The 13705-nt window shown below is 44.8% G+C and overlaps 1 protein-coding gene across 1 annotated transcript; it reads left to right on the forward strand.

The window, feature by feature from the left end:
- The first annotated feature begins 1831 nt into the window (after positions 1 to 1831).
- Positions 1832 to 13054, forward strand: LOC118938375. Its single transcript, XM_036942101.1, has 8 exons — positions 1832 to 1939; positions 7062 to 7540; positions 7640 to 7802; positions 9819 to 10112; positions 10601 to 11062; positions 11594 to 11739; positions 12162 to 12336; positions 12531 to 13054. Exons 1-8 carry the CDS (start codon positions 1921 to 1923, stop codon positions 12812 to 12814), a joined length of 2022 nt encoding a protein of 673 aa, XP_036797996.1. The 5' UTR covers positions 1832 to 1920; the 3' UTR covers positions 12815 to 13054.
- The last annotated feature ends 651 nt before the right edge of the window (positions 13055 to 13705 follow it).

Consider the following 13705-nt stretch of genomic DNA (forward strand, 5'->3'; position numbering starts at 1 on the left):
AATACACCAAATTAAAGCTTAACATCTTGTGAATCTAGCCACCATGTCAGATTTCAAAAAGGCTTTATGGCGAAAGCAAACCATGCTATTATCTAAGGACAGCACCCCATCAAACAAACACATGACAATCATATTTAAACCCCCCGGGAGCGACACAAAACTCAGAAATAACGATATAATTCATGCTTTACCTTTTGAAGATTTTCTTCTGTTGGCTCTCTAATATGTCCCATAAACATCACAAATGGTCCTGTTGTTCAATTAATTCCGTCGTTATATATCGCCAAAATGTCCATTCATTTGGCGCGTTTGATTCAGAAAAACACCGGTTCCAGCTCGCCCAACATGACTACAAAATATTTAATAAATTACCTGTAATCTTGATCCAAACATTTCAATCAACTTTCCTAATCCAACTTTAGATATTTTAAACCATAAATAATCGATCAAATTTAAGACGGGATAAACTGGGTGGCAGGGTAGCCTAGTGGTTTGAGTGTTGGACTATTAACTGAAAGGTTGCAAGTTCAAATCCTTGAGCTGACAAGGTACAAATCTGTCGTTTTGCCCCTGAACAGGTAGTTAACCCACTGTTCCCCAGTAGGCCATCATTGAAAATAAGAATTTGTTCTTAACTGACTTGCCTAGTTAAATAAAAAAATAAAGAAAGTGTTTTCAATAGCGGTGAAGTGAAGCGCGCACCAAAACATTAGAGTGACACATGAAAATAACAGGGCTACTTCTTCATTTCTCAAAGGAAAAACATCAACCAATTTCTAAAGACTGTTGACATCTAGTGGAGCCATACGAACTGCAACCAAAATGCCTCAAATCTAGATTCACATAGAAACCCGGGGTTTCGCCTGCCAAATAAGTTTGGTTATACTCACAGACATAATTTTAACAGTTTTGGAAACATTAGAGTGTTTTCTATCCAAATCTACCAACTATTCGCATATCCTAGCTTCTGGGCCTGAGTAGCAGGCAGTTTACTTTGGGCACGCTTTTCATCCAGACGTGAAAATACCGCCCCCTAGCCCGAAGAGGTTTTAAGAACAAATTCTTGTTTACAATGATGGCCTACCCTGGCCAAACCCAGATGACACTGGGCCAATTGTGCACTGCCCTATGGGACTCACCATCACTGCTGGATTCGAACCAAGGACTGTAATGAGATTCAGTGCCTTTGGCAGCTGCACGACTCAGGAGCCTGACTTGATGACAGCTTTGCACACTCTTGGCATTACAAAAAAACAACATAATTTCACTTTGACATTATGGGGTATTGTGCTTAAGCCAATGAACCAAAATCTACATTTTTATATATATTTTTAAACTGTAACACAACAAAATGTGGAAAACGTCAAGGGGTGTGAATACTTTCTGAAGGCACTGTACATGTCAGTAGTTACGAGCAAACTATATGAAAGGCTATATTATGTTGATAAAATTTGATTTGTATAATGTATGCCTTAAAGGTGGAAAACTTAATGGTGAAACTGCCATGTTCATTTGTGGTATTACAACATACACTACCGAACTTACTTCAAACAACCGACACTGATTTTTCCCTCAGACGTCATTGCATCACGGGACATTGTAGAACAGCAGAGTGTGTAGTGTTTTTGTTTCACCACGTTACCATGACGCTCCTCACCTCCACTTGATCAACAAAATCAAAAACAATAACAACGTAGGGGCGGACAGTGGCGCGGCTTCCATCTTTTATTGATCTTAATTGTTCTCCTCATTCCTCAGATCAATATTCCCTGTTCTGTGAGAGCAATGGCCAGGTCAGAGAGTATCCCTCTGGAGGAGAAGATGTTGAGCATCCTGGATCGATGCGGACCAGCTCTGACATATGTCCTACATAGCAAGTTTGGATGTACTGCTGTGCTCCATGGTGTTGATGCCGGTGCAATGAAGTTCAAGAAGCCAGGTGAGGAAAGGTTTTCTACCCAGCTGTCAAAGGACCTCAACAGTAAAAAGACAGTGAAAAATAACAGTAGCGTTGCTACATACAGGCACCGGTTAATCAGGCTGATTGAGGTAGTATGTACATGTAGATATGGTTAAAGTGACTATGCATATATGATGAACAGAGAGTAGCAGTAGCGTAAAAGAGGGGTTGGCAGGTGGTGGCTGGGACACAACGCAGATAGCCTGGTTAGTCAATGTGCGGGAGCACTGGTTGGTCGGGCCAATTGAGGTAGTATGTACATGAATGTATAGTTAAAGTGACTATGCATATTTGATAAACAGAGAGTAGCAGCAGTGTAAAAGAGGGGTTGGGGGGGGCACACAATGCAAATAGTCCGGGTAACCATTTGGTTACCTGTTCAGGAGTCTTATGGCTTGGGGTTAAAAACTGTCGAGAAGCCTTTTTGTCCTAGACTTGGCACTCCGGTACCGCTTGCCATGCGGTAGTAGAGAGAACAGTCTATGACTGAGGTAGCTGGGGTCTTATACAATCTTTTGGACCGCCTGGTGTAGAGGTCCTGGATGTCAGGCAGCTTGGCCCCAGTGATGTACTGGGCCATACGCACTACCCTCTGTAGTGCCTTGCGGTCGGAGTCCGAGCAATTGCCGTATCAGGCAATGATACAACCAATTAGGATGCTCTCGATGTTGCAGCTGTAGATCCTTTTGAGGATCTGAGGACTCAAGCCAAATCTTTTTAGTTTCCTGATGAGGGATAGGTTGTTATTCTGGCACCACCCGGCCAGGTCTCTGACCTCCTCCCTATTGGCTGTCTCGTTGTTGTCGTGACCAGGCCTACCGCTGTTGTGTCGTCTGCAAACTTCATGATGGTGTTGGAGTTGTGCCTGGCCATGGGTGAACAGGGAGTATAGGAGGGGACTGAGCACGCACCCCTGGGGAGCTCCAGTGTTGAGGATCAGTGTGGCAGATGTGTTGCTACCTAACCTTACCACCTGGGGGCGGCTCATCAGGAAGTCCAGGATTCAGTTGCAGAGGGAGGTGTTTAGTCCCAGGATCCTTAGCTGAGTGATGAGCTTTGTGGGCACTAGGGTGTTGAACGCTGAACTGTAGTCAATGAATAGCATTCTCAAATAGGTGTTCCTTTTGTCCAGGTGGGAAAGGATAGTGTGGAGTGCAATAGAGATTGCATCATCTGTGGATCTGTTTGGGCGGTATGAAAATTGGAGTGGGTCTAGGGTTTCTGGGATAATGGTGTTGATGTGAGCCATTACCAGCCTTTCAAATCACTTCATGGCTACGGACGTGAATGCTACAGGTCTGTAGTCATTTAGGCAGGTTGCCTTTGTGTTCTTGGGCACAGGGACTACGGTGGTCTGCTTGAAACATGTTGGTATTACAGACTCAGTCAGGGACATGTTGAAAATGTCAGTGAAGACACCTGCCAGTTAGTCAGCACGTCCTGGTAATCCGTCTGGCCCCGCAGCCTTGTGAATGTTGACCTGTTTAAAGGTCTTACTCACGTCGGCTACAAAGAGCGTGATCACACAGTTGTCCTGAACAGCTGATGCTCTCATGCATGCCTCAGTGTTGCTTGCATCGAAGTGAGCATAGAAGTGATTTAGCTCGTCTGGTAGGCTCGTATCACTGGGCAGCTTGCGGCTGTGCTTCCCTTTGTAGCCTGTAATAGTTTGCAGGCCCTGCCACATAAGACAAGCTTCGGAGCCGGTGTAGTATGGTTCAATCTTAGCCCTGTATTGACGCTTTTCCTGTTTCATGATTCGTCGCAGGACATAGCAGGATTTCTTATAAGCTTCGGGCTTAGAGTCCCGCACCTTGAAAGCGATAGCTCTACCCTTTAGCTCAGTGCGAATGTTGCCTGTAAATCATGGCTTCTGGTTGGGGTATGTACGTACAGTCACTGTGGGGACGACGTCCTCGATGCACTTATTGATAAAGCCAGCAACTGATGTGGTGTATTCCTCAATGTCATCGGAAGAATCCCGAAACATGTCCCAGTCTGTGATAGCAAAACAGACCTGTAGTTTAGCATCTGCTTCATCTGACCACGTTTTATAGACAGAGTCATTGGTGCTTCCTGCTTTAATTTTTGCTTGTGAGCAGGAATCAGGATAGAGTTGTGGTCGGATTTACCAAATGGAGGGCGAGGGAGAGCTTTGTACGCATCTCTGTGTGTGGAGTAAAGGTGATCTAGATTTTATTTTCTCTGGTTGCACATTTAACATTTTGATATAAATGAGGTAAAACTGATTTAAGTTTCCCGGCATTAAAGTCTCCGGCCACTAGGAGCGCTGCCTCTGGGTTTCCTGCTTGCTTATTTCCTTATATAGCAAAATCTAGGGACTTCCTTAGATTTCGTGCACCAGCTGTTGTTTACAAATATTCACAGACCGCCCCCCTCGTCCTCAGTGTGCTGTTCTATCTTGCCGCTGCAGTGTATATCCCGCTAGCTGAATATCCATGTCATCATTCAGCCACGATTCCGTGAAACATAAGATATTACAGTTTTTGATGTCCCGTTGGTAGGATATTCGTGATCGTACCTCGTCTAGTTATTGTCCAATGATTGCACGTTGGCAAGTAATATTGACAGTAACGGCAGCTTTCCCACTCGCCTTCTGCGGGTCCGTACGAGGCATCCCGCTCTGTGGCCTCTGTACCCGCGTCTCTTCTTCTTTCAAATAACTGGGATGTTGGCCTTGTAGGGTGTTCGGAGAATGTCCTGTGCGTCCTGCTTGTTGAGAAAATCTTTGTCTATTCCGAGGTGAGGGATCACTGTCCTGATATCCAGAAGCTCTTTGTCTAATCCGAGGTGAGTGATCGCTGTCCTGATATCCAGAAGCTCTTAGTCTAATCCGAGGTGAGGGATCGCTGTCCTGATATCCAGAAGCTCTTTGTCTAATCCGAGGTGAGTGATCGCTGTCCTGATATCCAGAAGCTCTTTGTCTAATCCGAGGTAGTGATCGCTGTCCTGATATCCAGAAGCTCTTAGTCTAATCCGAGGTGAGGGATCGCTGTCCTGATATCCAGAAGCTCTTTGTCTAATCCGAGGTGAGTGATCTCTGTCCTGATATCCAGAAGCTCTTTGTCTAATCCGAGGTGAGTGATCGCTGTCTTGATATCCAGAAGCTCTTAGTCTAATCCGAGGTGAGTGATCGCTGTCCTGATATCCAGAAGCTCTTAGTCTAATCCGAGGTGAGTGATCTGATATCCAGAAGCTCTTAGTCTAATCTGAGGTGAATGATCGCTGTCCTGATATCCAGAAGCTCTTTGTCTAATCCGAGGTGAGTGATCGCTGTCCTGATATCCAGAAGCTCTTAGTCTAATCCGAGGTGAGGGATCGCTGTCCTGATATCCAGAAGCTCTTTGTCTAATCCGAGGTGAGTGATCTCTGTCCTGATATCCAGAAGCTCTTTGTCTAATCCGAGGTGAGTGATCGCTGTCTTGATATCCAGAAGCTCTTAGTCTAATCCGAGGTGAGTGATCGCTGTCCTGATATCCAGAAGCTCTTAGTCTAATCCGAGGTGAGTGATCTGATATCCAGAAGCTCTTAGTCTAATCCGAGGTGAGTGATCGCTGTCCTGATATCCAGAAGCTCTTAGTCTAATCCGAGGTGAGTGATCTGATATCCAGAAGCTCTTAGTCTAATCCGAGGTGAGTGATCGCTGTCCTGATATCCAGAAGCTCTTAGTCTAATCCGAGGTGAGTGATCTGATATCCAGAAGCTCTTAGTCTAATCCGAGGTGAGTGATCGCTGTCCTGATATCCAGAAGCTCTTTGTCTAATCCGAGGTGAGTGATCTCTGTCCTGATATCCAGAAGCTCTTAGTCTAATCCGAGGTGAGGGATCGCTGTCCTGATATCCAGAAGCTCTTTGTCTAATCTGAGGTGAGTGATCGCTGTCCTGATATCCAGAAACTCTTTGTCTAATCCGAGGTGAGTGATCTCTGTCCTGATATCCAGAAGCTCTTTGTCTAATCCGAGGTAGTGATCGCTGTCCTGATATCCAGAAGCTCTTTGTCTAATCCGAGGTGAGCGATCTCTGTCCTGATATCCAGAAGCTCTTTGTCTAATCCGAGGTGAGTGATCGCTGTCCTGATATCCAGAAGCTCTTTGTCTAATCCGAGGTGAGTGATCGCTGTCCTGATATCTAGAAGCTCTTTGTCTAATCCGAGGTGAGTGATCTCTGTCCTGATATCCAGAAGCTCTTTGTCTAATCAGAGGTGAGTGATCGCTGTCCTGATATCCAGAAGCAATTTTTTTGCCGTAAGATACGGTTGCAGAAACATTATGTACGAAATAAGTTACAAACAACGCGAAAAAAAACATGTAATAGCACAATTGGTTGGGCGCCCGTAAAACTGCTGCCATTTCTTCCGGGGGCCATTTTGGATCTAGTTCTTAGTTCTTCCAACAGTGTGTAGTTCTGCCTCCTCTCAAGGTGAGATCCTGGTCAAAAGAAGTAGATGAAGAGGAACTCTTATTATCGTTGGTGTTTTATCAGAACACTTGCCATATATCTCACAGTATTTCCTACAGTATATCTCACAGTATTTCCTACAGCATATCTCACAGTATTTCCTACAGTATATCTCACAGTATTTCCTACAGTGTATCTCACAGTATTTCCTACAGTATATCTCACAGTATTTCCTACAGTATATCTCACAGTATTTCCTACAGTATTTCCTATGGTATATCTCAGTATTTCTTACAGTATTTCCATCAGTATATCTCACAGTATTTCCTACAGTATTTCCTATGGTATATCTCAGTATTTCTTACAGTATTTCCATCAGTTTATCTCACAGTATTTCTTACAGTATTTCTTACAGTATTTCCTACAGTATATCTCACAGTATTTCCTACATGATATCTCACAGTCTTTCTTACGGTATTTCCATCAGTATATCTCACAGTATTTCTTACAGTATTTCCTACAGTATATCTCACAGTATTTCCTACAGTATATCTCACAGTATTTCCTACAGTATTTTCCACAGTATTTCCTACAGTATTTCCTACATGATATCTCACAGTCTTTCTTACAGTATTTCCTACATTATATCTCACAGTATTCTTCTTCTATGTCTCATCTTTAAGTATTTAAGCACGAAACTGTCCATTCCGACTCCAGAGATGCAAGGAAAAGTGTTCCACCATTTATTGAGCTCTGTGGGGCCTATCATGAGACATTGAGGGAGGCCAGACGCTGGTATTTGGATGCTTTGTACCCTGCCTCGAAGAATGTAATCACCATTCACAACAATTTCATCCAGCACTTTGGCCAGAGGGAGTTTGAAGAGCTTCTTTCCCTTCAGACCAAGAGGGAAGTTTCCATCGAGGAGAACTTTAAAGATGGCCGCTTTGGATTGACCATCCAGGGGGCTTCTAGAGGGTTCAAAGCTGCTGTGTTAGAGGTGGAAGCCCTGTGCTGCAAAGTCCAAGAGGATTTTGCAAAGGAAGAGTTGAGTTTAATGGGCCTGAAATCTCCCATCAGTTCCCCAAGGAAGCCAGTAGATGACAACAGTTCTGACTATAAAGAGAGACAGCAACATTTTGCCGGACTTCAAATTGTCAGGGTGAGTGTCACAGGAAACGATGGATAACATTGAAGTTGCAATCTGTGGTATTCTCTGCCTGATAATTCATCAAATATGTCCATGGCTGATGCGTTACAGGTTGAGAAGGTGGAGAACAAAGCTCTGAAGCAGGTCTTTGACCTTAGGAAGAGGCAGTTGCAGGTGTCTACCCCTTCTCAGCGAATGTACCAGCGCTTGCCTGTGCAATTCTGTGACCTGCTATGCAGAGTGGGCTTTCAGATGGAGTTTACACCACCTGACGGTAAGAGAGATTCAGATGGAGTTTACACCACCTGACGGTAAGAGATATTCAGATGGAGTTTACACCACCTGACGGTTAGAGAGATTCCGAGTTTACACCACCTGACGGTTAGAGAGATTCAGAGTTTACACCACCAGACGGTTAGAGAGATTCAGATGGAGTTTACACCACCAGACGGTTAGAGAGATTCAGATGGAGTTTACACCACGTTTAGGAAGATTTTAACACATTTTAACCCCAACATTTTTTCATGCTTCCACCCTCTTTGTAAAAGCCTAGTTACTGTATGTTCTTGTTTTGACAGTCATTTTCTGAAGATTTTAATTTAATTTACGTGATTAGTGATTCATTTACAAGTGTCCCTCATCTTAAGGTCAACCCCTGTTACGTGAACAGAACTCTCGTTTTAATATGGTGAAACTATTCCTATTCCTTCCTTTTTTTCAAAATAAACATTGAACATCAGGCTCCCGAGTGGTGCAGCTGTCTAAAGCACCGCATCTCAGTGCTAGAGGCTATATCACTACAGACCCTGGTTCAGCGGTCTAAGGCACCTCATCTCAGTGCTAGAGGCGATATCACTACAGACCCTGGTTCAGCGGTCTAAGGCACCTCATCTCAGTGCTAGAGGCGATATCACTACAGACCCTGGTTCAGCTGTCTAAAGCACCGCATCTCAGTGCTAGAGGCGATATCACTACAGACCTTGGTTCAGGCTCTCGAGTGGTGCAGTGGTCTAAAGCACCGCATCTCAGTGCTAGAGGCGATATCACTACAGACCCTGGTTCAGGCTCTCGACTGGTGCAGCGGTCTAAAGCACCGCATCTCAGTGCTAGAGGCTATATCACTACAGACCCTGGTTCAGGCTCTCGAGTGGTGCAGTGGTCTAAAGCACCGCATCTCAGTGCTAGAGGCGATATCACTACAGACCCTGGTTCAGGCTCTCGAGTGGTGCAGTGGTCTAAAGCACTGCATCTCAGTGCTAGAGGCTATATCACTACAGACCCTGGTTCAGGCTCTCGAGTGGTGCAGTGGTCTAAAGCACCGCATCTCAGTGCTAGAGGCTATATCACTACAGACCCTGGTTCAGGCTCTCGAGTGGTGCAGTGGTCTAAAGCACTGCATATCAGTGCTAGAGGCTATATCACTACAGACCCTGGTTCAGGCTCTCGAGTGGTGCAGTGGTCTAAAGCACCGCATCTCAGTGCTAGAGGCTATATCACTACAGACCCTGGTTCAGGCTCTCGAGTGGTGCAGTGGTCTAAAGCACCGCATCTCAGTGCTAGAGGCTATATCACTACAGACACCATGGTTTGATTCCAGGCTGTATCATTACTGGATGTGATTGGGAGTCCCATAGGGCAGCGCGCAATTGGCCCAGCGTCGTCTGAGTATGGTCGGTGTAGGCCGTCATTCTATAAAGAATTTGTTCTTAACTGACTTGCCTAGTTAAACAAAGGTTTTAAAAAAACTGTCAATCATAGTGTGAAAGCAGGTGAGCTGGTTCTATTACTTTTGGTGATTTGTGGTGGAAAAATTTGCAAGTCGAGCATGACACTATCACACCTTTTCCCCATAGATAGATAAGGCTAGGCGTTGTTTTTTGTGAAGCTTGCACTCAATTGACCCTCCCTGTTGCCCACAACAAGCTTCCATTCCACATGACACAAAGGGACAATTTACGTCTGATTTAAGTTGAAAACCTCCACCATGTTACCTTTAGAGGCACTTTAGTATTTGATCATTATTTACCGCCTTGAGATTGGAAAACATGTTTTTTAAATGACAGAATGTTAACAGGTTAACAGGAGGTGTAATAAATAGTTACACTAGCCGACACGTACTCTATCCGTGGGTCTACCGCAATCAGAATATGCAGGGCGGACACTTTCCCTAGTCCTTTCTCAGTCGAAGCACATAACCTATTCCTGGTGTGTAGCTAGAATAACACAACAACCGTCACAAAATGGTTTTATGTTGCCATGGAGTCCACCATTCTTATGTTTACGTCCACAGAGCAAAATCTGGGAGAGGGGATCTACTTCAGCAGCAGTGTCCATGGAGCAGAGAGGCTGTGGAAGGGCTCAGCTGACCAGGAGTACCTGTACTTCATTGAGGCACAGGTGCTGACTGGCAAGTCAATTGTTGGCTGTCCAGGTCTCATCGTGCCACCTCCCTTTGCCAGAGACCCACTCACCTTGTATGACAGTGTGAAAGGAGGCGGAGACACCTGGGTCGTCTTCAATGGTCACCAGGCTCTACCTGAATATCTGATCACCTGCAATAAGCCTACATACGTAAAACCTCACGGTAAGACATTCTACATGGCGTTCTACTTGACGTTCTACTTGATGTTCCACATGACGTTCCACTTGACGTTCCACTTGACGTTCCACTTGACGTTCCACATGACGTTCCACATGACGTTCCACTTGACGTTCCACTTGACGTTCCACATGACGTTCCACATGACGTTTCACACGACATTCTATAGAATACCCTGTTACTTCATTAAAACAGTGTGTTGTGTACCCATATGGTAGCCTAGTGGTTATAGTATTGGGCCAGTAACCTAAAGGTTGCTGAATCAAATCCCTCACCTGACAAGGTCAAAATCTGTTGTTCTGAGCAAGGCAGTTAACCCACTGTTCCCTGGGTGATGTGGATGTTGAGTAAGGCAGCTCCCCCCACCTCTCTGATTCAGAAGGGTTGGGTTAAATGTGAAAGACACATTTCAGTTGAAGGCATTCAGTTGTACACCTGACTAGGTATCCCCACCCTCCCTTTTATTCTCACAGCATTGTTCAACTGGGGTAAAGCTAAAAAGCCACAAAAGAATGAGGACATTGTCATCGAGGGCCTGGAAGTGGATCCGGCTGTCTTCCACGTTTCTTCCAAAGTGGATCGTTGGATCAAGGACCTGAACCTAAAGGAACCAGAGAGCAGCAGCATCCCACACGACGCTGTCTACCATGACATGAGAATCGAGGAGATGCTGAGGAAGGCCAGGGACAAAAAGTCCTTCAACAGGAACATTACAGCACCTAGCATCATGGTGGATTGGCAGCAGCAGCCAGGGGGACAGTCCCAGAGATTCCCCCCCTTCCATAACTTCCATCTGCAGCAGGCGCTGGACAGGAACCAGCCCCGCGTGGAGGTCTCTGCCCGGAGGAAAATGTACACGTTCACCCTGCCTGACACGACTGCTAACAACACAAGTGGAAACAGCCCCAAAAGCAGACAAATCGACAAGTTAGCAGGTACAGGTTGGTTTAATCCATACAGAGTTAATTTGTTATTTTAACCTTAGTTTACAAGGGGATAAGCTGAGTTCAAGTTAGCAGGTACAGGTTGGTTTATTCCATACAGAGTTAATTTGTTATTTTAACCTTAGTTTACAAGGGGATAAGCTGAGTTCAAGTTAGCAGGTACAGGTTGGTTTATTCCATACAGATTTAATTTGTTATTTTAACCTTAGTTAACAAGGGGATAAGCTGAGTTCAAATTCAACACGTCCATTAGCCGGAAGTCTATTTGCATTTTCTTAACCTTTATATTTTGTTCTTGGATACCATTTATTGTGAGGAAGGTAACATTTTTAGAGCCGTGGAAACAACTATGACACGGGCAGGTGTTTGGCTAAGACTGTTCTTCTTTCTCGTGGCACTATCGTATCCTGTATACAACTATGCGAGCCCAGTTAGTGTTAGCGTGATGGCTAAGTGTGACATGGTTTTCTTATGGAAAATGCTAACTGTTCACCAACTTAGTAATAACTGTGTTTGCTCTAGCTCAACCGATTGAGAGTCTCCCCCGGCATTGGGATGCCATGCCAGCCAACACGTCCTGCCTGTCCTGCCTCATCCAGCCAGGAAGCCCAGAGCACAATGAAGTTTTAAAGCTGTTCCGAGACACCTGCCACAACAAAGTTACACAGGTAGGCTACCTGTTTTTTTTTTTTTTTTTTTTTTTTTTTTTTTGATATGGGGATTGAAACCAGGTGTAATACAGACAAAACTAAACGAAAATGAAACATGGATCGGTGGTGACTAGGAAGCCGGCGACGTCGACCGCCGAACAAGGAGAGGGGACGACTTTGGAGGAAGTCGGTGACAGTTAGTATTTAGTTAAGCACTTAGAAGTAATGAAGAGGCCCCTCAGCTCATCTACGGGTCAGCTAGGTGAGGTGAGGGTGAGTGGATCTTTTTCAGCCCACAATAATAATCTAAGATGTATAGAAGGTATTCAGGATACATTTTAGCCCACAATAATAATCTAAGATGTATAGAAGGTATTCAGGATACATTTTAGAGTCTATTATTGGCTCGTATAAAGTGATTTTCCCTCAATTTATTTCAGATTGAGAGGATCCAGAACCCAACCCTGTGGAGGAGTCTCCAGATCAAGAAACACGACATGGAGCTCAGGAACGGTCACCAGAAGAATGAGAAGAGGCTCTTCCATGGAACATGCCACACAACCATCAATCACATCAACAACCATGGCTTCAATCGGAGCTTTGCTGGGACAAATGGTGAGACAGATATGTATGTTCCATGGACAAGGTCCCAGATCTGTTCGTCCTGTCTTGCCAACTCCTATGGCTTGTTGGTAAAAGTTATATGTACAATTCTATTGCTCTTGATTTAAAACTTAGCTTGTGCTTCTCATTTACTCAGTCCTGTCTCTGCAATAGTCTAAAACCTAAGCAATGTATCATTTTTCCAGGTACAGCATTTGGAAACGGCACCTACTTTGCTGTTGGTGCCAGCTACTCTGCCAGAAGCACATACTCAAGACCGGATCGCCAGGGGCAGAAGTATATGTACCTATGTCGAGTTCTGACTGGCGATTTCACAGCAGGACGACATGGGATGACAGTTCCTCCAGCTAAAAGCACCACGACTGTTGAACTCTACAACAGCGTGACAGACAACCCATCAGGACCATCTATGTTTGTCATTTTCCATGACAACCAGGCATATCCTGAGTACTTGATCACATTCTTCTAGACCCTGCGGAGAAAAGCAAAATAAACGAAATGCCCTTACTAAACTTTCAAAAGTCTTCCTTATGATTATGACTATGTGCCTTATAAACTGTTATACACAACTTTTATTGAAGAAATGAAAATGACTGATGTCACTTTTGCATGGAAAAGTCTAACCATTACAGGTTCTAATGTAACTGATGTTCTGAATGAGCTGCAAAATCTGGACCCCTACAAATCAGCCGGGCTAGACAATCTGGACCCTTTCTTTCTAAAATTATCTGCCGAAATTGTTGCCACCCCTATTACTAGCCTGTTCAACCTCTCTTTCGTGTCGTCTGAGATTCCCAAAGATTGGAAAGCAGCTGCGGTCATCCCCCTCTTCAAAGTGGGTGACACTCTTGACCCAAACTGTTACAGACCTATATCTATCCTACCATGCCTTTCTAAGGTCTTCGAAAGCCAAGTCAACAAACAGATTACCGACCATTTCGAATCTCACCATACCTTCTCTGCTATGCAATCTGGTTTCAGAGCTGGTCATGGGTGCACCTCAGCCACGCTCAAGGTCCTAAATGATATCTTAACCGCCATCGATAAGAAACATTACTGTGCAGCCGTATTCATTGATCTGGCCAAGTCTTTCGACTCTGTCAATCACCACATCCTCATCGGCAGACTCGACAGCCTTGGTTTCTCAAATGATTGCCTCGCCTGGTTCACCAACTACTTCTCTGATAGAGTTCAGTGTGTCAAATCGGAGGGTCTGCTGTCCGGACCTCTGGCAGTCTCTATGGGGGTGCCACAGGGTTCAATTCTTGGACCGACTCTCTTCTCTGTATACATCAATGAGGTCGCTCTTGCTGCTGGTGAGTCTCTGATCCACCTCTACGCAGACGACACCATTCTGTAT

The sequence above is a fragment of the Oncorhynchus mykiss genome, chromosome 13, assembly GCF_013265735.2.
Source record: "Oncorhynchus mykiss isolate Arlee chromosome 13, USDA_OmykA_1.1, whole genome shotgun sequence".
Classification (NCBI taxonomy): domain Eukaryota; kingdom Metazoa; phylum Chordata; class Actinopteri; order Salmoniformes; family Salmonidae; genus Oncorhynchus; species Oncorhynchus mykiss.

Coding starts and splice junctions, on each gene's coding strand:
- LOC118938375 (XM_036942101.1), top strand. Junction 10,113..10,600: donor TACATACGTAAAACCTCACG/GTAAGACATTCT, acceptor TTATTCTCACAG/CATTGTTCAACTGGGGTAAA. Junction 11,740..12,161: donor GCCACAACAAAGTTACACAG/GTAGGCTACCTG, acceptor AATTTATTTCAG/ATTGAGAGGATCCAGAACCC.